The sequence below is a fragment of the Pleurodeles waltl genome, chromosome 4_2 (genome assembly GCF_031143425.1).
Source record: "Pleurodeles waltl isolate 20211129_DDA chromosome 4_2, aPleWal1.hap1.20221129, whole genome shotgun sequence".
Lineage (NCBI taxonomy): Eukaryota > Metazoa > Chordata > Amphibia > Caudata > Salamandridae > Pleurodeles > Pleurodeles waltl.
Window position 1 is genome coordinate 734167782 of NC_090443.1, and position 25583 is coordinate 734193364.

Sequence of the window (25583 nt, forward strand, 5' to 3'; positions counted from 1 at the left end):
AGATTACATTTGATATTTAGGTTAGCTGCCTATTGCCTTTAACGTGGAGTTAGACATTGCAGTTGAAACATTACAGATGTCTGTATTCTTCCAAGCTGTGTTTTTCCACAAGATGAACCAAGCTATTTTCTTCACACCAGACTAGACCTGAGAGAGTACATTTGGTGTTTTCCTTTCTGCTCAGGCTTGGGAAGAGGAGAAGTCTAGGAGATCTGGCCAGTCTCCAAAGGCTTGCGTAGTCTTTCCGAGTCTGAGAGGAGGGGGCACGCTTTTGTAAGGATGACTCGGGGCTTCAGAGATTTAGATTTGAATCTGCTTGACTTCAGGCTGGAACTAGGCGCCAGTTGCCAGTCTCCCGTTTGGGTAGATAATCTCTTTCTCGCAGTTGACCGGAGTCATCAACTTGCAGACCCCAGAAAGATGAAGCTGAGTTAGGCCCTGCCGCCTTGCTCCAACGGTGATGCAATTTTTATTTTTTTGCTTTGCATTGAATATATAATCTGCTGTGTACATTGCAACTGAGAAGTACTGTGATATATTTTGTTTTCATTGCTGCGACTACTTTTACTCTTTTGAACGTGTGCTTGAAGTCTATTAATTTGTCTCAAGAACTTGTGGGTGGGGAAGAATTAACAACAATAAAGGTCTTCTTTGAACTCAGAAGTGCATTCCAGAGAGGTTCTGTAAGGTCTGATACCAGATAAGTAGGAAGGCAGAACAACAAGGTCATGCTCCATTCTATAACATTAGTATTTCAGTTGGTGTAAACACTGTATAAATAGTTACTACTTACCATATGGCATTACATAAGTAAGATTTATCAGGTTTGTCAATGTTTTGTTAGCAATTTAATACAGCAGTGCTAGCGTCAGTGCAGCATAACTAAAAAATGTAAAAAGCGATATAACATGGACAACGCTGGTTGTGTCATACACCTTTTTTTTGCATTACTTTGAGCTGTTTTGAAACATAGCTAAAACAAAATCACATAGGCAAGACCTATTGGCTTTGCCAATGCTTTTTGAAGCTTTTTGCTTAAATTTCACAACTGCTAACCAAGCTACAACTTAAAACAAAAACAGCTCATTATTAATTACATAGGCAAAACCTGTTGCATTTACCCATGCCCATCTAGCTCGCCCTTTCACACACATTCCCTGCCTCTCTAATATAGTTGACTTCAGATCTTCACACACAGATTCTTTCCCGTGCCTTTTCAAAGTTTCCGTTCCTCAAACCCACACTTTACTCCTCTTCTGAGGGTGTCTTCTGCATACACATAAGCTCCCTTTTAAGGCATCTGTGGCCTGCTCTCCCCTTCTGTCTCTCTTTCTCCCACACTATTTCTGCTCCTCTGTCTGTGTCAATAACCACTATCTGCACTAACTACCTGCTCCTCTCATTCTTCATTTGTATCAATTCTCTTAAGCTCTATTTACCATATCACATAATTCTGCTACACCAATACACTACACAACACACAATTCCACACCACACAAATAAACAACTAATAATTCCAATGCAACACACATAATTCCACTACACACCACATACGTCCACAACAGTACAAAACACATAAGTAAAAAGCATTATAATTTACAATGGCAATAGCTCTAACTCTCAAAAATGCGAGACCTATTGCATTGCAAATGCTTGTTCAGATCGTGGTCAAGGTGTGGCTCTGTGGAGTTAGTATTCAGCAGGCACTGTAAGTGTTATGATACCATTACCAATTAGCCATTACAAAGTAACATATTTGGTCTTTCATTGGGAACGTTTTTCTATTATGTAAGTTCATACTAGGGAATTTAATTTTTATTGGGTGGGTGTAACTCCTAGTGTATATCTTGGGCATGCTTCTTTTGGAAGTTTGATTTTATTCCAGCCTTATCACTTTTATAATACTCTCTATTGAGCATAATTTGGAGTCCGAAATTGGCTAACGAAGCTAGTACAGCTATAACCGTGAAAACAATAGTTAAAGTTTTGTTACAAATCTTCCAGTATTGCGAGTTTTATTTACCGATGACTGCCTACATCAGAATATTTTAACATAAAAAAGGAAATAAATTGCTTTAGCAGAAGCAGCTTTCAAACACATTTTTCTTCCAATTTAAATAATCTGCGAGGGATGCATTATTTTATGTATTAACAATTAACATGTTTATTCATCTTGGATGGAAGCCTCAGTTCACTTTGTAAAGTTCCATAGGTGAATGTGTTTTCTTATTCAGCGATGAGGAAATAATCTAAAATAAATCTGAGGAATGTTTTTTCTAATTTTTATTTTTTTATTTTATTAGGATCTCTTTGAGATGCAGTTTGCGAAAATCCCTGATGAAGCTGTCCAGTATAGAATGCCATATCACCCTCCTGCAGTTAGCAGGGCATCGCCTTTTAGTAAAAGCAGCAAATCCTCTTCTTCAGATAACACTTCATCTGAAGATTCAGAAGATGAGAGGGCTCAACGTCTTGCAAAGTTGCAAGAACAAGTAAGCTTATTTTAACGGTCTGTAGCAATTAGCGTTTTCAAAGAAATGAAAAAAACAGTTCAAAATGTAATTTTATTTCATATAGTAGCCTAACGAATCGTTCCAAGTTTACTGTTGAACTGCCCCTTAACTCAGTTAAATCTTATAGCATTGTACGGCTGCTTTCAAGTGTGTCTAATGTACGTATATTGGTGTCCAGCTGGTGTTTTTACGTCTCAACCCTGATGGAGCATTTCGACTGGCTTCCATAAATCTTATGATGGGTCTTGTTCCGGAAGGGAGATACACAAGAAGTTAAGTCTCAACCGAATCAACATTCATTTACTGTAGGGAAACACCTCCCTTGGCATGGTTACCCCCTAACCTTTTGCCTTTTGTTGATGCTAGTTATGATTGAAAATGTGCTGGTATCCTGCTAACCAGGCCCCAGCACCAGTGTTCTTTCCCTAAACTGTACCTTTGTTCCCACAATTGGCACAGCCCCGGCACACAGTTAAGTCCCTTGTAACTGGTACCCCTGGTACTAAGGGCCCTGTGGTCAGGGAAGGTCTCTAAGGGCTGCAGCATGTATTTTGCCAATCTGGGGACCTCTCACCCAGCACATGCACAATGCCTCACAGCTTGTGTGTGCTGGTGGGGAGAAAATGACTAAGTCAACATGGCACTCCCCTCAGAGTGCCATGCCCTCAACCCACTGCCTGTGGCATAGGTAAGTCACCCCTCTAGCAGGCCTTACAGCCCTAAGGCAGGGTGCACTATACCACAGGTGAGAGCATAGTTGTCTGAGCACTATGCCCCTACAGGGTCTAAGCCAAATCCCAGACATTGTAAGTGCAGGGTAGCCATAAAGAGTATATGGTCTGGGAGTTTGTCAAACACGAACTCCACAGTTCCATAATGGCTGCACTGAAATCTGGGAAGTTTGGTATCAAACTTCTTAGCACATTAAATCCACACTGATGCCAGTGTGGGATTTATTGAAAAATGCACACAGAGGGCATCTTAGGGATGCCCCCCGTATATCAGTCCAAACACCAGTGCTAGGCTGACATGTTCCTGCTAGCCTGCCACAACCAGACGGGTTTCTGGCCACATGGGGTGAGTGCCTTTGTCACTCGTGGCCAGAAACAAAGTCTGCACTGGGTGGAGGTGCTTCTCACCTTCCCCTGCAGGAACTGTAACACCTGGCGGTGAGCCTCATAGGCTCATGCCTGTTGTTACAGCGCCCCAGGGCATCCCAGCTGGTGGAGATGAGTCTGACCCTGAGTCTACCTCCCTGCACCCCAAAGCGACACCTGCAGAGAGGATCCAGAGGCTCCCCTTGACCACGACTGCCTGGTAACAAAGGAACCCAACGCCTGGACCAAGCACTGCACCCCCAGCCTCCAGGACTGAGAGGAACCACCTACCAGTGCATGAGTGACCAGCAGGCGGCCCTCATCCTAGCCCAGTCAGTGGCTGGCCCGAGAAGCCCCCCTGTTCCCTGCCTGCATCGCCAGAGTGACCCCAGGTCTTTCCATTGTTTTCAATGACAAACCCGACACCTACTTTGCACACTGCACCTGGCCGCCCCTGTGCCACTGAGGGTGTGTTTTGTGTGCTTGTGTGTATCCCCCGCAGAGCTCTACTAAAAACCCCTGGTCTGCTCCAGAGGACGCAGGTACTCACCTGCTAGCAGACTGGAGCCAGAGCACACCTGTTCTCCATAGGCGTGTATGTTATTTGGTCCCTCCTTTGACCTCTGCACCTGACCGGCCCTATATTGCTGGTGCAGTGGCTTTGGGGTTGCTTTGGGGTCTCACTTTGAGATAGTATATACAGAGCCAAATTCCTACATTTACTGTGTAGCCAATTCAGACACACAACAAGGACTTAAATCAGAAATTAAGTTGAGGATTTTATTAGAAGTTAACAGTCAGGTTAATATAAACAAATCTCTAAAACATGCTGTAGAAATACAAAGTAACAGCAGGATAACCAAACCTCATAAAGAAGTTTAGGTGAATTAGCATAAGACAGACCAAGAGTTTAGTTAGATCAGTACAATATATCAGCAGTAAAATTTGATGTTCAGAGAACAAGTTTCGATTTTCTCTCCAACATGAATAATGTCTAAAGTCATCTAGCTCAAAGTCTAACCAGGGCTTGTGAGTGTAAGAAATTTTTTGTTAAAAAAATTGGGAGAAAAAGCTAGGAAAAAAGACAAATATGCTCATGCGTATAAGGAAGGTGTTGCATTTCAGAAACTCGGAAAAGAGCCTTTTTCGGGTCAAAGGATAAATGTTAGCCAAAGCCACACTCAGCAAAGCATAGGGCAAGGGGGAAAGTCAGAGGTCTGTACCTTTCAAAGTCTAAAGGGGTAGTGCCCAAAACCAATCCATGCGAACACAAATTAATATCTCAGAAATCCTTCTAAGCAATGCCCCTTGTTCACACCGTCAAGGGCACCATTGTCTTCTCCAGTCTCAGGCTGTAAGTTGAAACATCTCCTGTTTCTTCCCAGAGTAGTCCTGGGAACAATATCAATCGTGGTGTTCTAGACATCGCTAGTAACATATTTCGGAATAAGTGTCTGGCAACTCACATTCGACCTCTCCGTGTTCTTCCATCAAGGTCTTTTTCATAGACTTTCCATTACTAACACAATAGTACATCTACTTTCAAATTAACATTTCATGTGAATGTGCCTGCAAAGAAAAGACATGCAAGCAGAAATGGAGAACAGTTTCTCACATTGAAAGAAATGCAGACGTAGTTAGGTCAGCTTTAGAATATTATTCACTAATGCACATTTTAATTTCGTGCTACTTGTGCACATCTAAATTTCAAATAAATTCAAATGTCAATTAAATGATTTCAAATAGAACAAATGCATTACATCTGAATACATGAACATAAATGCAACCGAAAACTACATTATTGCGTCATACTGTGAAACATTAGTGCACATGTCTACATAAATTCCTCTAGTTTCTAAAGTAAATACACTTCAATATAAAGATGGTTTCTAATTCATTTCAATTAATTTATTTCATTTAGGAAGGTTAAGGCACCCTGTGCATACGATTCCCTAGTTGTACAGTGAATGCACTTCATTACTGAATTAGAGTGCAACAGTTTGCATTAATAACGTCTTTGTATCTCCCATGGAGTATAGTCTCTTTGTCATCAATTTGATTGACTGACTTTTACCCTTCCAGTTCTCCCTTCTAGGTTTCTACTTTATTTTCTATTGATTGAACACTTCATGAGAGTGTATGTTTTCCAACTCTCTCCCTCATGTGCGGCTCACTGTTTCTCTTGTGTAGTTCTCCCCCACCAAACTGCTCCATTTTGCGTGCACCTTCTTGCTCTCTCCCTTGTGTTCTTCTCTTCCATCACCCCCCTCTGTTGACCTCATCCTGGAATGATGCTTCTCCTGTGCTCCCCAGTCTTTTATTCCCTGTGCTCACTCCCACCTGCTCATCTGTTCCGCTCACAGCCCTTTTATTTTTTATTTTTTCCCTGCAAAGGAGTGTGGCAGCAGATTATTACAAAAAAGCTCTTTTTGTACTGCTGCAATTTTTTTAATTTTTTTTTATTTACCAATCCAATTTGGATCTGTAAATTAAAAAAAAGATATATATGCACCCTGATATTTCATCACGCATGCATACACTAATAAAATGAAGCTGCCGCATCATCATTGTATCTTTTCTTTTTCTTTTGGCTAATACCCTCACAGCACTGGCAACAACTGCTTTTTGCTGATGCTTTCTAGCATCGCTAAAAATATTGACAAAGCCAGTAGTCTTAAATGCAGCACCTATTTGCTTATTGAACTGGTGTTATTTTCCTTTTCCTCATACCATGGCACAGCTGCACCCAGTGTACACATTTTAATAATTGGGTAATATGACTTTGCACCAGCAAAATAGTCAGCTGGTGGTTGCCTAAAATCACCCTGCTTGGTGTCTAAGTAAAAAATGTACATATATATATTTATGATTGAAACTCAGTTCTTAAAACACAGTAGCACATTCAACACAGCTGAACCTTATTGTACGCAGATCAATAGTTTTATTTTCAAAAGCATTTAAACCTATGTTTATTTTTCATACCATCTGAATTAGAACTCACATTCAGTTAAATATTTTTTAACAAAACATGTTAATTAGCGCCCCTTTCCTCGGAGAAACCTCCATAATAGCCCTCCTTCCGTTCATATTAATAAGGAATGTTTGGCATGTCAGTTTATATATCAGCAAGTTCATGCCTGCATTTCTGTTGGCTGATTTGTTAGGTTGAGTTAACAGGGTGTCTTATCATTTTTACTCTTCATTTATCACTTTGAGGCAGGAGCCTTGCTTGACCGTTTGGTCAGTATTTCTTGATCAAAGCTAAAGTTGCACACTTGGTTACTGTGTGGCAGAGGGACGAGGTCAGTTAGGTGTCTGCAGAGCTTTTGGTTCAAGCGGATGCCAGAGCCAGAGATAGGATGTGTAACCTTATGGAGCAGTGGAACAACTACTTGACTAGATTATAGTGTGCTCCCAACGTGCAAGTTGCTACCCCCCACCGAAATGACTCCGAAGAAGAGAGACAACTGCGATTATGGTGGTTCAACCACAACATAGCCTTTTGTTCAAAAAGTCGAATAGTGTTGGTGAGAAATCATAACCATAGTTAAGCAGACATTGTTATGCGACTACAGGATGAGATCAGTTAAATCGTTTAAAGATTGCACAAGCGATACAAACAATTGTCTCCACTTTCCATAACAGCGCAGCAATCCAGAATTCAAGGTGCCAAAAGGCCCCTTTTCCTTATCTATCACCCAGGCCCTCAACCGGGTACAACCAACAGGTTATTGATAAGCATACCTTAGTGGCAACTTCCCCTCCAACTCAGAGGGATGGGCAATAACCACAGTACCATACCAACACAAATACCAGGGCACCGCATAGCACTCTGTCTCTGCCAGGGTACTTGTCCACAGGCAAATCCCTCAAAATGTTCATCTCCAGGCATCCCAGGGTAAGACAGAAAGGTCCTAGACCACCTGCAGGTCAGTCCCCCCTCCTGCCTGCCAGATGCCCACACAAATCAACACCCCTCCAAGGGGTCACAGGGATGTGGAAATCCTATCGCCCGATGACCGGGACATATTGTTTGGGGTCAAGGGCAACACGTTTTCATGTTTATTTTGTCCTTGGAACAAGTAGGCCCAACCCCTTGCAGCACAAACCCTTTGGCTGCTAAATTACAGAGAAAGGAAACTGTCTGCAGTTGAGGTAACATGTGTCCAAAAGTTAATGCTGTTCAAACTTGTATTTATGGTTCATTAATTAAAAGCCTTCATTGTTAGGGTGAGTGCTCTAAATAGACGTTATAACGTCACACTACACTACTGACAGTGATTCCACAAAAAAAAAAAAAGTACACAAGTTTGAAATGTTTAACAGTATGAGGCTAAGTATAATGCTCCCAGAATGCTCTCTGATTAGATGCAAATGTTTGCAGAAGCTTGTAAACCAAAGTGATGATTCTTTGCTTTCAAAATAAAATGTTCAGAAAAAAATGCAAGTATTAAAAAAAAAAAAAACGTTTTGATACTATGAAATTTTAGGTGCTGTTTCTTTGAAGAGACATTTAGTAAAATGTGTTGATGCATGCTAGTATTTCCAAAAATATTCCTAATGGAAAATCAGTGTGACCATTTTCAACAAGATTATTGGAACCACGAAAATTAACAAGCACTGCCAAAGCCAACCTACCCAACATTTTTTGGGAGTCTTGGTTTTGTCAATGCATGTCTTGTTTTGACATGGCTTTTGTGACACTTTATTGTTGTGGGAGCTGCCAGGCCCTCACCATTGTAACAAACACTGGCAAAAAGAAAAAAAGATTTTGATCTAAAAAAGCACACATCGCTACTAGTGGCTTATCAAATGCTCTGCAGCTCCCCTCCAGGGGGCCCCGTCAGCACAGCACCAGCCCTGAGTGAGTCTGGACGGGGCCCTCCACGTTCTTTCCAGTGGGGCCCCCTCCAGTTTCTTTATGCCCCTGATTGCCACAGTAATTTCTGTCACTGAACAAAACTAAATTGTGTGCCAATATGCACCTTGTTGAAGAGGAGAATGAGATCACTCACAGTAAAGCCAGCCAATAGATCGAGAGAGAAATAGAAGTTTAATAAAAAACAAAATGTCTTTGTTAACACCAGACCTAATTTGGGACCCAATTCTTAAAGAAAGTCACAAAAGTGCACTCATGGTGTATGTCTTTGAATTAGTGGCTTTCATGAATTCCCAAGAACTTACAGAAGTACACCAGGAAATCGTACTCCTAGAAAATATTTGTGAAATGTATTTTAGCACGAGCAAATATGCATGTGTAGATTTGCTTATGTGAAAATCTGTTGAGCGTTTACAAGTTCACTTTTCCTTCAACCCCTTTTTTCCCCAACCCTAAAAGAACTTCTACTTCTGCCATTGTCAGGAGTAAATTTGCAACATTTCTCATAATGGGAAAAGATTAGAGAAAAGCTGGTGAAAATCCTTAAAACATGCAAGTTAGTTGGTTTGCAGTCTCAGAGGCTTTCCAGCCCTCGAAATATTGCTTACTCCAGCCCCAGTATGTAGATCTGTGGAAAGGTGGAAACATTAGGAAATTGCTATAGTAGGGATTGAAATTGCAAGTATTAAGACCTACTATAGTAGTAGCTTTGACCTAATGAGAGAGGCTATTCTCAGCAATCTTACATAATGAAATTGCTGCCATAATTTGTCACCGCACTACATGGCACCAAAGGGGCAAGTAGATTTAAGAAGCAACTTGTCGAATGGACAAGTAGATAATTTATTAAATTCCACACCCCTCGGTCAGTTCAGTAAATCAGTCCAAATTTGTGTGTAGCCCTCTTTTTCTGCTGCTAGAAATTTGCAAAATCTGCCTTCTTCCAGGAGAGGGTGGGTGTGTGATCTGGTAAACTGTATGCTGGCTGGTGAATGGTGGAGAGAAAAGAGGCTGATCCCTTGCCTCTTGATGCCTTTAATTGTCCGGACCTGGGCCCCTTCTGATGACATCGCTGCCCTTCTTCAAGGCCAAAATAGACAAGGGACTCTCCATCATGGCTCCTGCCCATGGAGCGACTACTGGTGCCCCTCCACTATTTGCAGGGAATGTGAGGCCGAGAGCTATGCTTACTCGTGATCAGACTATCAAGGCCTAGGCATGATACCCTGCGCTGCTGCCCTTTGTGTGCTCTTGTTTTTCTTGGGATTGGAAGGGGGGCTACAGGGCGGGAGACAAGCAGCGTTTGTTTTTTCTTCAGTTATTGTTTCCGTTTCATTTTGTTTCATGGTTCTGGTGCTCAACTAGTCTCATATACCCTTTTAGCTGAGGGTGAAGGGATGAATGTTTACATAGAATTCTATTTCCCCTTCCATTTATATAAGAATGCTTTGCTGTACAGGGCCAGACCAGCCTGCACAACAGTACCACAGCATCTTGATGTAAACAGCACATGTTTCGAGTAAAATTTATAGAAATAATTGGTTAAAAAAAATGCTAATGTTGCACACAGACCTTGTCAAAGCTATTGATGTTACTTTGATGACTGCTGTAATTTTTTTTACTATCTTGAGAGGTTCTTTTTTTCCAGCAAGGTGCATTTGTTTTAACAGCTCAAAGCCGTACATGAACAGTTGCAGGCTTTGGCCCAAGCTCCTGTATCCAAGCGTATGAAAAAGGGAAAATCAAAAAAAGAAAAGAAGAAGAAAAAAGATAAAAGAAAAACGAAAATAGAGGGTAAAATGAAGAAGAAGTATAAAAAAGATTCAAAAAAAAAATCAGCCTTAAATATGTGAGTATACAGCCCTTCTTGTCAAGTTTTTTTTTAAGTCATGCCTAGAACACCATTGGCAAAGCCAATGGGTTCGTAATTGAAATGAATGTTCTTTTGTTGTGATAGCTGTATATTGTGTGAGATGGGTGGGTGCACAAACAGACAATACATAGTCAGATACCAGTATACAGTCTCTCCTGTACGCCAAGTTTACGCTCAGTGCATGAAGCACATTAGGGTAACAGGCCTATAAAAATGAGGGCAGCTGATTCAGTCTGGGCTCTTCTCTCCTTTCTTACAGCTTGTAGTAAATACACACCTAACCGTTCTACACCTGTCTCAAGGATTACCAGTTTGTGAAGTAGCAGGTCAAGCATGTGCCTTTAAAGATAAAAAGTCAGATTTAAAAATTATAAATCTTTAAAAACACAAATGTCGATAGTAACTGAGGTTGACCAATACCTGATATGGGAGAGAAAGATCAAAGGATGGGCAGAACACAAAAGCCTCTGACTGCACACATGCCCGTTTCAAACGGGCATTCATGTTAATGTTATCTCATGTTCATTTCTTGTCAAATCATTGACCCACTGTGCACTAGCCTTGGTAGCTAAGTATGAGCTATTAGTGAAGAACTGTGCCAATTTATGAAACTAGTCTTGTTGCAGGTTTATTTTTTAACTAGAGGGAGTTGTGCCAAAATAGCCTGGCTTCTTTAAACGCCTTTGAGACAACATGGTTTGGTCACTGCTCTGTGCAAAAGATCTTAATGATAATCTCACTTCATCATACTTCAAAATACACTAATTTATGATAAGCTCCACCTTCCCTCTTGCTAGTTATAATTTACATGCTGTTTGTACTCCCAATGCATTATCTTCCAAACCACACCATCATGATACATTCTCCTAAACACTAATGAGAACGTGCTTTGTTCTGACTGTATAAAGCAGTCTCAGTTACAAAAATGGATAGTTTTTTTCTCAAATCACTCCCAGTATAAAGCACCGCTGTGTTGCAAATATACACTGAGAATACTAGGGACTAACACACAGGCCACGTTAAAAAAATAAGACTTTTTTACTCAACATATGAATACACTTATTTTCAGAAGTATCTTCCGATGTGTAAATGCAGGGAACGGTCAAGGGAGCACAAATGAAAAATGGTTCTTTTCTAGGGGATCCTCATCAATAGTCATAAGCACTGTATAGTTCAGTCCACACTTGGGGACTTTAGAGCTCTTATAAAATACATGTATGTATACATACCTCAATCTAAAAATATACTTACACTCACAAGAACTGCAGCCAAAAAACAGGCTAAGAAGTCCAAATTTTATTTCAATTTCTAAGAAAATACATTTACTTTCATATAAATCACTATAGAGTATAGGTGAATGTAGCAAACATTTCACACACATTCTTTAAAAGGAAAAGAAATGAAGGACAGACTTACCTAATAGGCTGCAAGTAATACATTCAGCTAATTCAACTTTTACTGTGCCTTTAAGCACCTCACAGTACCTTCGGTATCCCATCATGCCCCACAGGTGACAGCTAGGTCAGTTAATTTTTCCTTCTTCCGTAAACAGCATCCTGGGGGACTGAGCACTGCCTTTTTTTGGCAAATATCCAGAGATAAGAATTTTCAGGTTTTTACTTGACATTATTTAGGATTAGAGTCATTTAACACTTTATTTCTGACTAAAAGGGCTGATTATTGTTTGTCAAAATGCCTTCACTTTTTGTCATGTGTTTTGATGTGGGAAGAAGATAGCTCAAACACACCCACACAAGGTCTGTATCCACTGATTTCCAGAAGATCCAAATCCCAAGACAACGTAAACAAAACTCTCCAGAAGAACATTCAGAGACCGAGAAAAAAATCAGAGTGTATGGACTACAGGAGAAACAGCAAGAAAAACAACAGAAGAGTGCTGGTTACTCAAGAAGCCATGGTGAAGGTTGGTCAATCATCAGAGCTCTTTCTTCCCGCTCTAAGGACTCCCCAAGAGGCAGATGCAAGAAGAGAAGGCATCAAGGGAAGAGAGATCGGTCCTGATCAAGACTGAGGAGTATGATGTCGAGGACCATGATGTTGAGAAACCTGCCTTCCTGTTCGCCATTGACAGGTACTCCATCAAAGTTGATGTCAAAGCTTCAATCAACTTGAAGGGACCACAGTAAATTGATGTCAGGTTTCGACATCGAGAACCCCTCCATCGACAGCAAGGCCATTACTGCCGGTGTCAAGTCCCCATTCCATTGCCACTTCCACTGATGTCAAGGTTGAGGTATCAATCGTCAAAAAAACACTTAACGACAAAGCAACTCCAGTCAAGTTCGAGGCTTCTTCTGTTGGTGGTGTCTCCAAGGTAGATGTAGAAGCAGCCACAGATGATGTCTGCCACCTGCGGCAAAGCATTTCGCGTCAAAGAGTCCTCTATCAGACTTCACTGCCATATCAGTTGCAATCAAGACCAACATCTGCAATGTCATGGTATAGATCTCCATCAGTCCACTTGTCATCGAGATGGTTGCAAGGCTTAAATAAGCAGAGAAAGGGTTCTTCTGTTTCGGATTATGTTTTAACATATATGCCCTGAAGGAACACTCCGGAGACATTCCGTTCTGTCTTGCTGTCTCGTGGGAAAGTCTCCTCTCCAAGACTGTTGGGAGAAGCCACTTTTACTTCATCAGTGGTTGGACAGACATCCCCTCCAAGAAGACCGAGATCACAGAGGGAAATGCCTCAAACTTGCTGTAGATCTACTGCAAGATCTGCCTCCTCTCATTCAAGATTATCAGGTTGAAGTTTGACAAGGTCTCAATCTCACCATAGGATATATTCGCCTTCAACTACCTCACGATCTTCTATAAAGGATTGTTCTCCATCCCTAACGGATGCTCCTCCAGGTAGAGTGTACCCCGTAGAGGATCTCTCCACCTTTAATATGTATTAGTGAGAGGGGCTATTAAATCGAACATCATGAGGTTTACCACAAATACTTTAACTTAAGTCATCATTAAGACCTCACAGAACCTCTTCTAGAGTGCAATAAAGCTATTCTTAGTGCCTGCATTGATTAGGTCTGTTCCTTCCAGACTTCTAAAGAAGTACAAACCACCTGATCAGGACCCTCTTTTTTTTTTTTTTTTTTTTTTTTTTTTTTTTTTAATTTAGGGCAAGATCCTATGCCGGATTCAATGACTGTAGCTGCAGCTAAAAAAAAACAAAATCACAATCTGATTGTGACTTTTAGCCGCAGATTCCTCACCTTGGAATTATCTCTTGGTGTCAGGCGTATCTAAAACTTTTTCAAGAGCAATACCACTGCACGTTGGTAGGTTTCATCATTCAGCTCTGGGTGGCTTTGTCCATGCCAGTAGTGATATGTGCGAGCCTATATAGGCGCCACCCCAGTGCACTGGCGTCAGTTCTTTTCTTTCCGCAGTCACGGCAGAGCTACCACTTAGTCAAAAATTTACTAACTTTTTTATTTTTATTTTTTACTTTTGTCTAACTCTTTTTTAGTTTTTTCCTCCTAGTCTGGCAAGATGTCACCAAAGATCGCCAGCTTAAAGCTGTGTGACCCCTGTCACCATTCAGTGTCAGTGACGGACCCACACCTTGTATGCTTCTGGTTCTTCAAGGGAGACCACGACCCGAAGACCTCTGCAGAGGACACCATGACCTTAAGGGAGCGATTCCTCAAGCTTCTGTGGACTTCATGTGTGATGCTACAACAATCATGGTCCCGTCTGGAGGCAGGTCCGTGGAGCGGTTGCGGAGTCCGTGATCTTTGTCGCACTCCGTCATCGGGTCATTCAGGTAAGTCACATCACCACAAGAAGAAGTCGAAGAGATCTTCGACTTCACCCTATGTGTCGGCCGACAAGACGAGGGAGCATTTAAGGCCTGGATCACCAGTAGAGGCAGCACCTGGGCTATTTCTGCACCTTCCCGAGTTTCCAGGAGCGAACCCATCTCAGTTTAAAAAAAAAAAAAAGAAGAAGAATTCTGAGGTCATGCACCACATATTTGGGCAGCTGGTTCCCTCCAGGGCGCCTTCGTGTCACGAGGCTTCGCCAGGGCCCTTTCTGGTTACACACCAGCAGCTCTTGCCCAGTGCCAGTCAGGTCCCTGGGATCCACTGAATCTGGATATAGGAAAGTCACTCTTTTTGGCATGGTTACTCCCACTTTTTGCCTGCTATCAGTGTGCTTAGACTGTTTTCACTGGGATCCTGCTAACCAAGACACCAGTGATTGTGCTATCTCCCTCCAAATGTGGTTACCTAGGACCTTTGTGCACTTCACAATTGGCATAGTCCCTAGTAAATGGTATTTGGGTACCCAGGGCAGTGGGGCACTAAAGGTCCACCATGGGTCCCCCATGAGCTGCAGCATGTGTTGTGCCACCCATGGGAACCTATGCAAAATGTGTCTGCAGGCCTGCATGACAAGGTGCATATAGCCTTTCACCACAAGTCACCACACCAGGTCACTGTAAGTCACCCCTCTGGTAGTCCCTTCCAGCCAAAAGTGCAGGGTGCAGGTCCCTGTGTGTAAGGGCTTCCCTGCATGAGCAGAGGTGCCCCTACAAACTCCGCACTGGACTTTATAAGTGCAGGGAAGCCATGTTACCCGTGTACTTGACAGGTGTGTCCAGCTACATAATGGTAACTCCGAATCTGGGCATGTTTGTATCAAACATGTCAGAATCCTGCCCCAGTACCTTTGCCAGTATTTGTTACATGATTCCATGCACTCTGGGGGCTCCTTACAGGACCTCTCCAGTATTGCTCCTACCAGTCTTCTAGGGTTTTCCAGGCAGCCTGTGCTGCCGCTACCCCCAGACCAGTTTCTGCCCGCCTGCTGCTTGACCAGCTCAAGCAGAGGAAAGCAGAACAAAGGATTTCCTGTGGAAGAGGGAGACAACACCCTCTCCCTTTGAAATAGGTGTTACAAGGCTTGGGATGGGTAGCCTCCTCAAGCCACTAGTTTACTTTGAAGGGACACATCTGGTGCCTTCCTTGCATTAACCGGTTTGCACCAGTCCAGGAACCCCGGTCCCTGCTCTGGTGCAAAACTGGGCAAAGGAAAGGGGAGTGACCACTCCCCTGTCCATCACCACCCTAGGGGTGGTCCCCAGAACTCCTCCAGGTAGCCACTTGATTTTCCCATCTTGAAACCAAAATGTGCAGAGGCCCCTGGGAACATCTGAGTGACCAGGTCAGACGTGACGTCAGAGACCCCTCCTCATAGGTGGTCACTTTGCAAGGTGATCAAAACCCCTTTCAGTGCTATTTGGGGACTCCTTTGTGGGTGGGGCCCCAGATTCAATATGCAAGACTCCACCAGGACTCCTCTGCATCGTTTACTTCTGCTCCTGGCTACCGGAACCGCAACTGGACACTTCAGGAACCAACAAGCCTGCAACTCCCGAGTTGACCTCGCCTCGCAACATTGTTTCACCAGCTCCTTCCAGCAACTGCAAAATTTTCCCGGCTGTGCATCCTCTGGGGCCAGCATGACTTCAGCTGCACTAGGAAACTAGAAGGAATCTTCCTTGGAGTGAAGGAGTCACTCCCCTGCATCTGCAGGCACTTATTGCAACGACGACTGGCTGCGTGGTCCCCTTGGTCCTCTTTGCCCGCCGTCCAACTTGGGAGACGGTGAGCCCTTGCCTCTCCTTGCAGGACAGCACCCTTATGCACTGCATCTCTTGCTGCAATCATGGCTTGTTGACTCCTGTTCCAAGGGATCTTCAAGCTTTGAGAAGCCCTGGCCTCCAGCATTTCATCCTGCCAAGGACAGTCTTCTCTCCGCTGTTCCAGCGACGTGCGCTCCTCTCCAGGTGTACTGATTGGGCCTCACTGCAACTTATTGTGCCTGCTGCCAGTGGGTTGCCTGTGGGAGCTGCAGCTGCTTCTGCTGGCTCTCCAGACAGCTGAGGGTTAGCCTGGACTCCCCTCCAAGGGTCGAGTCCCCTGGACCTTGCTTATCCTCTTCAGACTTGCAAATCTTCTTTTGCTTCTTCTTGCGTTTGCCAAGGCTTGTTGGTGGTTCTCCTAAACCACTGGCCATCGGAGACCCGACAACCAACGTGGGACACCATCTTCACTTCTCCAAGGACTCCTCTTCCGCTCCTGTGCTCCACAGCTGGTTTCCTGCTTCCCCGTAGACCCGGATCTCCATCCACAGAAGGGTGGGTACTGGACACCATTGTGGACTGCACTCTGTCCCGTTCTTTTGCAGGTCCTCTTCGTCCAGAATCCACCTTTTGGTTTCCTCTGGTCTGGCAGTATTCTTGCACAGTCCATTTTCTAAGTCCTCTTGTTAGTCCTTGGGAAGACCAGGTATTTATCTCTGCTCTCCTGATCGCTGGGGGGTCACTCAGATACTCACCTCTTGGGGTCCCTAGTTCTTCCAGCCCCCCTGTAACTATTACATATCCTTGAGTGGGGGACTTCACTTCACATTCCACAATTTTAGTATATGATTTTGTCCTCCCCTACGGTCCTAGCTATTTTTCACTAATTCTTGCTTGTTGTTTTTTTTCTAATTGGTACTGTGTATATAGATAGTGTGTACTTATGTCCAGTTGTTGGATTGCCTATAAGTAATCTAGTGTGGTGTTACTAAATAAAGTACCTTTATTTTTGTAACACTGTGTAGTTCCTTTCTTGTGTGATAAGTTACTGTGTGACTATTGTGGTATTGCATAAGCTTTGCATGTCTCCTAGATAAGTCTTGGCTGATTGTCCACAGCTACATCTAGAGATCCCTGGCTTCCTAGACACTGCCTACATACACTAGTCGGGGTTGTCTGGACCTGGTATAAGATGCCAGCACCATAGATGTTCACCACACACCAGGCCAGCTTCCTAGAGTGGACTAGACACAACTGACTCACTAGGCACAGCGGTTTCCTTGGCCTTGCAATGCCACTGTGGTGAATCCATATTAGTTTTTGTTGGTGTTAGAAATGAGGTCTTTAGTTGGCAGTCAGTTTACACCCTGTCCAAGTAGGGACTCACTCCAGTCAGGGTAAGGGAGTTACACAGCTCAGATAACCCCTGCTCACCTCTTGGTAGCTTGGCTCAAGAAGTCAGGCTTATCTCAGAGACAATCTGCAAAGTATTTGTACAAAACACACACAGTAACACAGTGAAAACACCACATAATGACTCCACACCAGTTTAGAAAAATAGCCAATATTTTTATAAATTAAAAAAAGACCAAAACTACAAAACTCCAACATACAGAAGCAAAGAAATGCATTTTTAAAATAGTCTTAAGCCATAGAAATAAATGCATCTGTTTTAGCACAAAGTACCTGGTATGTGTCAAAATAAAGCTGCAAGGCCACAGTGCTTCAGAAAAGCAACATCGTTGATTCCTTACTCGCAAGTGAGGCCGTGTATCGATTCTTTACTTGCACTGCGTTGATTCTTTTCTCTCGAGGGAGGCTGTGCATCGATTCCAGGTACGCAGCCTTGGGTCCGTGCGGGGATGTTGAAGACTTTGCTGTGCGAAGAGTCCAAGGTGAGAACTGCCAATGTGTAGTTTCTTCAGACACAAGGCAGGCGCTGCCTCGCATTTTCAGCCTTGGGAATGACGGTGCATCAATTTTTCAGGATTTTCCCTTGCAGGTTACAAGCTTCCACTTCTAAGGACCCAGGGACCTGATTTAGCACTACTTAGCAAGTCAGGCCTCCCAGAAGAAGAGCTGAGGCACTGGGAGATGAAGTGTTTGATGTCACTCAGATTGCAGAACAGGGGACAAGCTCATTCCAAGCCCTTGGATAAATGCAAGATTTCAGAAATCAAAGTCCAGTTCTTTCCCGCTTCAGGCAGAAGCAGCAGCCACTACAGCAAACCAACAGGCAGAGTGCAGGTCCTCCTCAAGTATCGAGCTCTTTTCCTTGGCAGAGGTTCCTGTTGATCCAGAAGTAATCTGAAAATCTGGGTTTTTTGGGTCCACTACTTATCCTCTTTCGGCCTTTGTGTAGGAGGCTGGCCTGGCTTATAGTGGGTACCTTGTGGTACTTACACCTTGTAGGAAAGTCCTTTTTTTTTGCCTGATCACCCCCACTCTTTCTGGATAGGTACTGGTGGTTACTGACTCTTGGCTGTGCCCTGGGTACTGCTTACCAGTCCCAGGGCCAGTGCTCTGTGTAAAATGGATATGCATATTAGGCTAATTATAATTGGCTAAGTTAACCTACCTATAAGTCCCTAGTATATGGTAGGGCATGTAGGTTTAGGGACCATAGCATAGGTGGTGCACACCTAGGTGCATTGCTGAGGTGCCCAGTGTCATTTTAAAAGCAAGCCTGCCTTGCTGGCTGCTTTTAAATTAAAGTTATATGCAAATTCGACTTTGGAATTAAAGGTACTTCCAAAGTCTTAAACTACCTTATTTTTACATATAAGTCACCCCTAAGGTGTGCCCTATGTGCCCCTAGGGCTGGGTGCCATGTAACTATAAGCAGGGACTTTATAAAAATAGATTTATAAGCCCTGGTGAGGTAAAAACAGCCAAATTTGTTTTTCCCTCATTGAAGTAAATGGCCTTCATAGGCTAGATGGGCAAACAATCCAGTTGTTGGATTTAATATAACTAGTTCAGGTAAAAAGTTTAGACTTTACCTAAAAAGTTGCCAATTTCAGCTCTGCATTGTTTTTGCTGCTGTGCTCTGATTGGCCAGCCTGCAGCAGCTTCTGCCAGGCTACTTTAATGAGGTGTGAAGTGGCCTGGCTTCACACAAAGGAATGTGCTTGGGGGAGAGAATCTCCCCTCAGCAGATGGTGAGGCAGGAAGGGGAAGGGCTGCCAAACTGGTCTTCAAAGGCAGAGAAGGACATCTGGAGCACCCAGCAACACCCCCACATCCTGCAACCCCAGACAGCTAGGTGCCCCCTTGATTAGATTAGGAGAGGGCAGGAGAGGGGTGTGTTTATGATTTTTAGCCACACCAGTGGGTGGGCTCAGCCAGATCTCTCCTCCAAAAATCAGATTCATCCATTTTGGATTTTTAGAGACTGTTGCCTTCTGGGATGGATTTTTGCCACACTTCCCAGGAAGTGGTCATCACAGGGGGACGACCCTGTCCCTGATTGGAGAACCAGGGCCCCCCTGCTTTTCACCCAGGAGCAAGGATAAAACTGGCAGACCTGCACCCACGCCTCAGATCCCCACCAAATTTCAAGAAGAAGGAACTACAAGGAGAAGAAGGACTGCCCTGCTGGACCCCTGGCCTGCACCTGGACCCTGCACTCAGAAAGACTGCACCAGCTGCACACTTGGGCTTCACCACAAGAAGGACTTTGCCTGGCTTCCACTGGTTCAAGGAGGGACTCCCTGTTTGCTACAGGTGAAAAATTGCTATCCAGAGTCCCCTGCACCAACTCCTGAAAAAGTGACCAGCTGACCACTGTCCAGTGGCCAAAAAGGAGTTTGCGCCAGGTGTATTCTGGGAGTTGAAGTCCCCACTTCCCAAGGACCATCACAGAACTTCTGGACACTTGGGGTGAGCTGTGGACCCCAAAAGAACCTTAAAAGAACATCTGGGTGAAGCCCCAGAAGTTTGGAAAAGATTGGAGAATTTTTGAAAAAAAGCTCCATAAAGTGACCGACCCGACGCGGAAATTCGAGCCGGCTTGCCTCAACCGCGACCCGGCCTGACTTCGTGGTTCGTCCCGGTAAAGAAAAACATCCAAAAAAGAGACTAAGTCCGAACGTAAAAAGTTGACCGGGACCTTCCAGCCATCGTATCCGAGAAGGGCTCCACGGACGTCGGATCAAGATCCAGGTTTACCCCGGTCGAAGGATTTTCATCTCGAAAAAACGACTAAGTCCGAAGGTAAAAATCACCACCGAGGAAACCGACTTCGCGTATCCGGACAAGGGCTCTAGGAGGTCGGATCCAACTGGCAGGTTCGTCCCGGGGAAGAAAAACATCAAAAAAGAGACTAAGTCAGAAGGTAACTTTTTAACCGAGGCCTTGTAAATGGGTTCGTTATCTGACATATGCAAGATATTGGAAGAATACGACAGGCACTGCTATTTGAGGGAATATTATTGTTTTATTTATAGCTTGGCCAGTCCTCTCTTGTTCCTCTTCACAAGATCAGCCCTAGTTTCTATTTCCTCAAAGCCCCTTTTCTTTTCTCTTTCCAGGCTCTGTTGGTGTCTTGGCTCCGTCTTGAGGCGGTCTGGTTTCCCGTCCTCCGGTCGCCCGTATTCCCCAAAAGAAAGGAAAATAAAAATAATCAGATAAGTGAAAATTGAAGTAGGGCTAAGGTAAGGGGTCAGATAGGGGTTAGTAGGGGTGGTGAAACAGGTAGGGCGGCGGTGCTGGTTGTGGTGGGTTTCTCTATTTATTTATTGTGCCTTCTCTCCCCTGTGTCCCGGTCAACCCCTTCTCTTCTTTCTAGGGTTTCTCCGGAGGTGTCCCAGTCCGTGGGTTAAGTAAACGGGTTTCCCCTCTCTCTGCATGTCCATGCCCTTCCTTTGAAGAAACCTCCCCGTCCTCCCTTTTCTCCCACCACCTCCCTCTTTTCCCTGTGAGCCAACCTGACAGAGTCTGCCAGGCAGGGTATAGTCGTACCTGGGAGGGCCACGTCCCTCCAGGGGCGCGGCCGGCAAGTAGGTGGTCCCCCGATTTCTCTTCGGTCGGGTTGGGGGTCGCCCACTGGTTCCTCCTGTCCTCGAGGCGTCCCGCCTTCCGGGTCTCTCCCTCCGTCTCGATCACGTTGCTGGCGGTGTCTTCCTCTCCCTTTAGCTCCTGGGTGAAGGTGGGTTCTCTTTTCGTGCTCTGCTCTCCTGCCCCGTTGTTCTCTCGCTCTTCCTCCGGCTCCTGGATGGTGGGGGTTTCCTCTCCTCGGCTCTTCCGCGTTCTTGGCTCCTCCTTTTCCTCCGACCTCTCTTGTCGTCCGTCTTCTCTTTTCCTCTTTATGACGCCCTCCGCGTCATACGTCATTCTAGGGGAATCCTCCTCCGTGCCCCGGGGGTATCGATTTTCTTCCCCGACGGGAGCTTCGGACCCGGGATCGGCACCTCGCCCGTTACACATCCCCTCCCTTGGATGGGGCTGTTCGAGCCCCCCAGGTCCCGGAAATCGAGACAGATAGTCCGCTTGCCCCATAAGGTCCCCAGGGAGATGACAAACCTGGAAGGAGAAAGGTTGAAGCTCCATAAACCATCTTAAAATGCGAGCGTTGGTATCTTTATACCTCGAGAGCCAGGTAAGAGGTGCGTGGTCGGTGTATAAAAGGAAGGACCTCCCTAGGAGATAATACTGAAGACTTTCCACAGCCCATTTAATGGCCAGGCACTCACGCTCTATTATGGGATAGTTCTGTTCCCGTGGAAATAGCTTGCGACTAATGAAGACCACTGGATGGCTTATCTCATTTTCATCTTTTTGAAAAAGTACTGCACCCAGGCCTACGTCCGATGCGTCCGTTTGGAGGTGGAAGGGACGGCTGAACTCAGGACATTTTAACACCGGTTGCGTGGTTAGACATCGTTGTAAGGTACGTAAGCTATGGGATTGTAGAATAGTTAAACTTGTGATGTTCTTAGGTTGACCTTTCCTCAACAGGTCAGTGAGAGGGGCGGCTACTGTAGAGTAGTGGGGTATGAATCTACTATAATATCCCACTAGTCCGAGGAAGGAACGGATCTCCTTTTTTGTACTGGGTGCTCTTATGCGTAAAATGGCTTCAATTTTACTCATTTGTGGTCTGATATTCCCGTTTCCAATATGATACCCCAGATAGGGAATTTCATTGAAGGCCAGTCGGCTCTTGGAAGGATTGGCGGTCAATCCGGCCGCCGCCAGTGCTTTAATGATCAGTTCTAAATGGGATAAATGGTCTTCCCAGGTTTCGCTATGAATAACGATGTCATCTAGATAGGCGGCTGCGTATCTGGTATGTGGTCGCAATATAGTATTGATCAGTCTCTGAAAAGTGGCGGGGGCCCCATGTAGTCCAAAAGGAAGTACGTTAAAGTGATATAAACCGGAAGAGGTGGAGAACGCCGTTTTTTCTTTATCTGCTTTAGCTAAAGGAATCTGCCAGTACCCCTTGGTTAGGTCCAGGGTAGACATGTATTTAGCTTTACCCAGCCGTTCTAGAAGTTCGTCTACCCTGGGAAGAGGATACGTGTCAAATTGGGACACGGCATTGACTTGTCTAAAGTCGATACAGAACCGTATAGATCCGTCCGGTTTTGGCACTAATACAACCGGGGAGCACCAGGGACTTTGGGACGGCTCTATAATACCCATGTCTAACATCCTTTTTACCTCCTCTTCAACTATGACCTTCCTTGCTTCGGGAATGCGATAGGGGCGTAACCGGATTATTTTTCCCGGTTGGGTTATAATCTGGTGGTGGATTAGATCTGTTTTACCTGGCATCGGGGAAAACATGTGGGGCTGCTTATTAAGGAGTTGGTTTAGTTGTTGGTTCTGTTGCACTGTTAACTCTGCATTTCGGAGGGGTACCTCGCCCCTTGGGGGGGGGTCCGTGGGGCACCACCCTATTTCTAGCTCTTTTACTGTATTAATTAAACAGTTCATATTTTGATCCACCTGTGATTCCTCCCATCTTTTTAGTAAGTTAACATGAAAGATCTGAAATCGGTTGGGATTAGTTGTTAGTTGTAGCTTATAGGTAACGGGAGTTACTGCTGCTATTACTTTATAGGGTCCTTGCCATTTTGCCAAGAGTTTATTGTCTGAACTGGGTAAAAGCACTAATACTCGGTCTCCCTCTAAAAAAGATTGCACTTGCGTGTTCCTATCATAGTATTGTTTCTGTTTCTCCTGGGCTTTTTCCATATGCCCTCTCACATCTTCCCATATTGTTTGTAGTCGAGACTTTAACTCGCTAGTGTACTCTAGGAGAGGCTTTTCCCCGTTTTCGTCTTCCTCCCATAGTTCAGCTGCCATGTCCAATAGGGTTCTAGGCTGTCGCCCAAACAGCAGTTCGAATGGACTATGCCCTGTAGAGGCTTGTTCATGGGTTCTGACCGCATATAACACTAGAGGAAGTTTCTTGTCCCAATCTTTACCTGACTCGGAAATCGTCTTTCTCAGGAGGGTCTTCAGGGTGCGATTATACCTCTCTACTAATCCGTCTGTCTGGGGATGATAAACCGCTGTCCTGAGCTGTCGTATCCCTAATATTTGACAGATCTGAGCCATTAGGTTGGACATAAACTGGGTCCCTTGGTCCGTCAATATTTCTCGGGGAAACCCTATTCGTGAGAAGAAACTTATCATGGCGTTGGCGACACTTTTGGTGCTAATACTGTTCAGGGGGATAGCTTCCGGATATCTAGAGGCGTAGTCGACCAATACTAGGATATATCGGTATCCCTTGGAAGACGGTAGAAGTGGTCCGACTAAATCCATTCCTATTCTAGAGAAAGGTACGTCAATAATGGGCAGAGGATGTAGGGGGGCTTTTTTCTGGGGTCCGGGATCGATTAACTGACATCTAGGGCATTGTTGACAGAACTTTCTGATATGAGAAAAAAACCCAGGCCAATAGAACTTCCTTAATAGGTACTCCTCGGTTTTCTCTCTCCCATAATGACCACCCCCCGGCTGACTATGGGCTAGGTGCAACACCTGCTGCCTATAGGGTTCGGGAACCAATAATTGTTTCTTTTCCCCTCTCTCGTTACTGGTGACCCGATATAGCAGATTTCTATTTATTATAAAGGAGGGACCCTTATCCTCTATGGTTCGAGGTTTGGCGCTTTTCCAGGCATGGATCAGACTGGGATCGTCTCTTTGACTACAGCGGAAGGGTGGAAGACCAACGAGGGCGAGTACCTGTGCATTAAGACTATCGTGGTTCATATCTCCTCTTTCATAGGACTTCCTGGCTTCTCGTTTCTCTCTTTTAGTGGGTTTATAGCGGATCACCGGGATTGGTATGTTTAGTTCAGAAAAAGGGGCACTTCCCAACCAGGCATCCAGGTCATTCTTACTCTGTGTGCTGTCTAAGAGGATCGGAAAGTCTTTAAAGTCTGTTCCTATGATGGCTTCTTCCACCAAACCTTCAACTACCCCCAGCCGTATGGGGGTCTCTTTTCCTTCCCAAAAAAGGGTAGTCCATATTAGGGGGTATTCCCTTGTTTCCCCATGAATGCAGCATATGGATACCGTGAAATCCGGATCAAGGTTATGCTCAGTAATTAGGTCCGCTCTAATTACGGACTGGCTACATCCGGAGTCGATGAGCGCCAACGTATCCCTTCCATTAATGGACACTATTTTTTTGTATTGAGTTTCTTTCCCCCCGGTGTAGAATACCCGGCCTCTCGTAATCCCTATTTCCATGGGTTCGGGTTTCCCGGCCTTCAAAGGACAAAAGCGGGCAATGTGTCCCCACAACTAAAACATTGGGGCTGCTGCCCATATGGTTTTTCCATCCCTCGTAATCTTCCCGGTTCCTCTATTAGCCTTTTCCCTGTGGCTGCGGATTGTCCTGGGTTTTGCCTAACGGGTTGAGGTAACAACCGCGGGAGTGGTGTTTTGAATTCGAGGGAGCGGTGGAAAGCGCAGGCCAGCTCAATAGTAGTATTCGTGTCGGGGTTTGGGTGTTGCTTGATCCAATGGCGAGTATTGGTGGGTAGGGCATCTAAATATTGTTCTAGGAGGACGGCCTCGATAACGTCTTCCCTATTCGTCCCTATGGGTCCAAGCCATTTGAGCCCTAGGTCTTTGACCCGGAAATATAAGGCTCGAGGGTTCTCAGCGGGGCCCCACTTGGCCTTCCGGAAGCGAACCCGATAATGTTCTGTATCAAAACCGACCCTTTCTAGGATACTCTTCTTGATGTCCGGATAGGGCGTTGTTCCTCCTGGGTTAACCGCTTGATATGCTGCTTGAAGTGTCCCGGTTAACAAGGGAGCGATATATTGACCCCATCTGTCCTGCGGCCAGGTGGCTGAAAGGGCAACGCGTTCAAAGTTAGTAAAGAAGGCGTCGGGATCTTCGCCTTCCTGATATCTCTGCAAAACGGAACTCGGTACATTTGGATGTACCCTAGTTGCGGCAATGGTATCAGTCAAAGTTTTTATGGCGTTGTCATGTACCAACTGATTGTTGGCCATGATAGTGGCCTGACTTTTAAGTGCATTTTGCAGAGCCTCCCTTTCCACCTTGGCAGCCTTCTGTTGTTCCTCCCATACAATTTGCAGATGGCGTTGGCCCTCAGCCAGTTGCTG

The 25583-nt window shown here is 44.8% G+C and overlaps 1 protein-coding gene across 2 annotated transcripts in view; it reads left to right on the plus strand.

The window, feature by feature from the left end:
- LOC138293239 (bromodomain testis-specific protein-like) overlaps window positions 1–25583 on the plus strand; it is a 1110548-nt gene that overhangs the window by 825232 nt on the left and 259733 nt on the right. For both annotated transcript variants that reach the window (XM_069232347.1, XM_069232348.1), the window contains exons 8-9: window positions 2304–2492; window positions 10160–10338. In XM_069232347.1, coding sequence (XP_069088448.1) covers window positions 2304–2492; window positions 10160–10338 — 368 coding nt within the window. The remainder of the gene's footprint in view (window positions 1–2303; window positions 2493–10159; window positions 10339–25583) is intronic.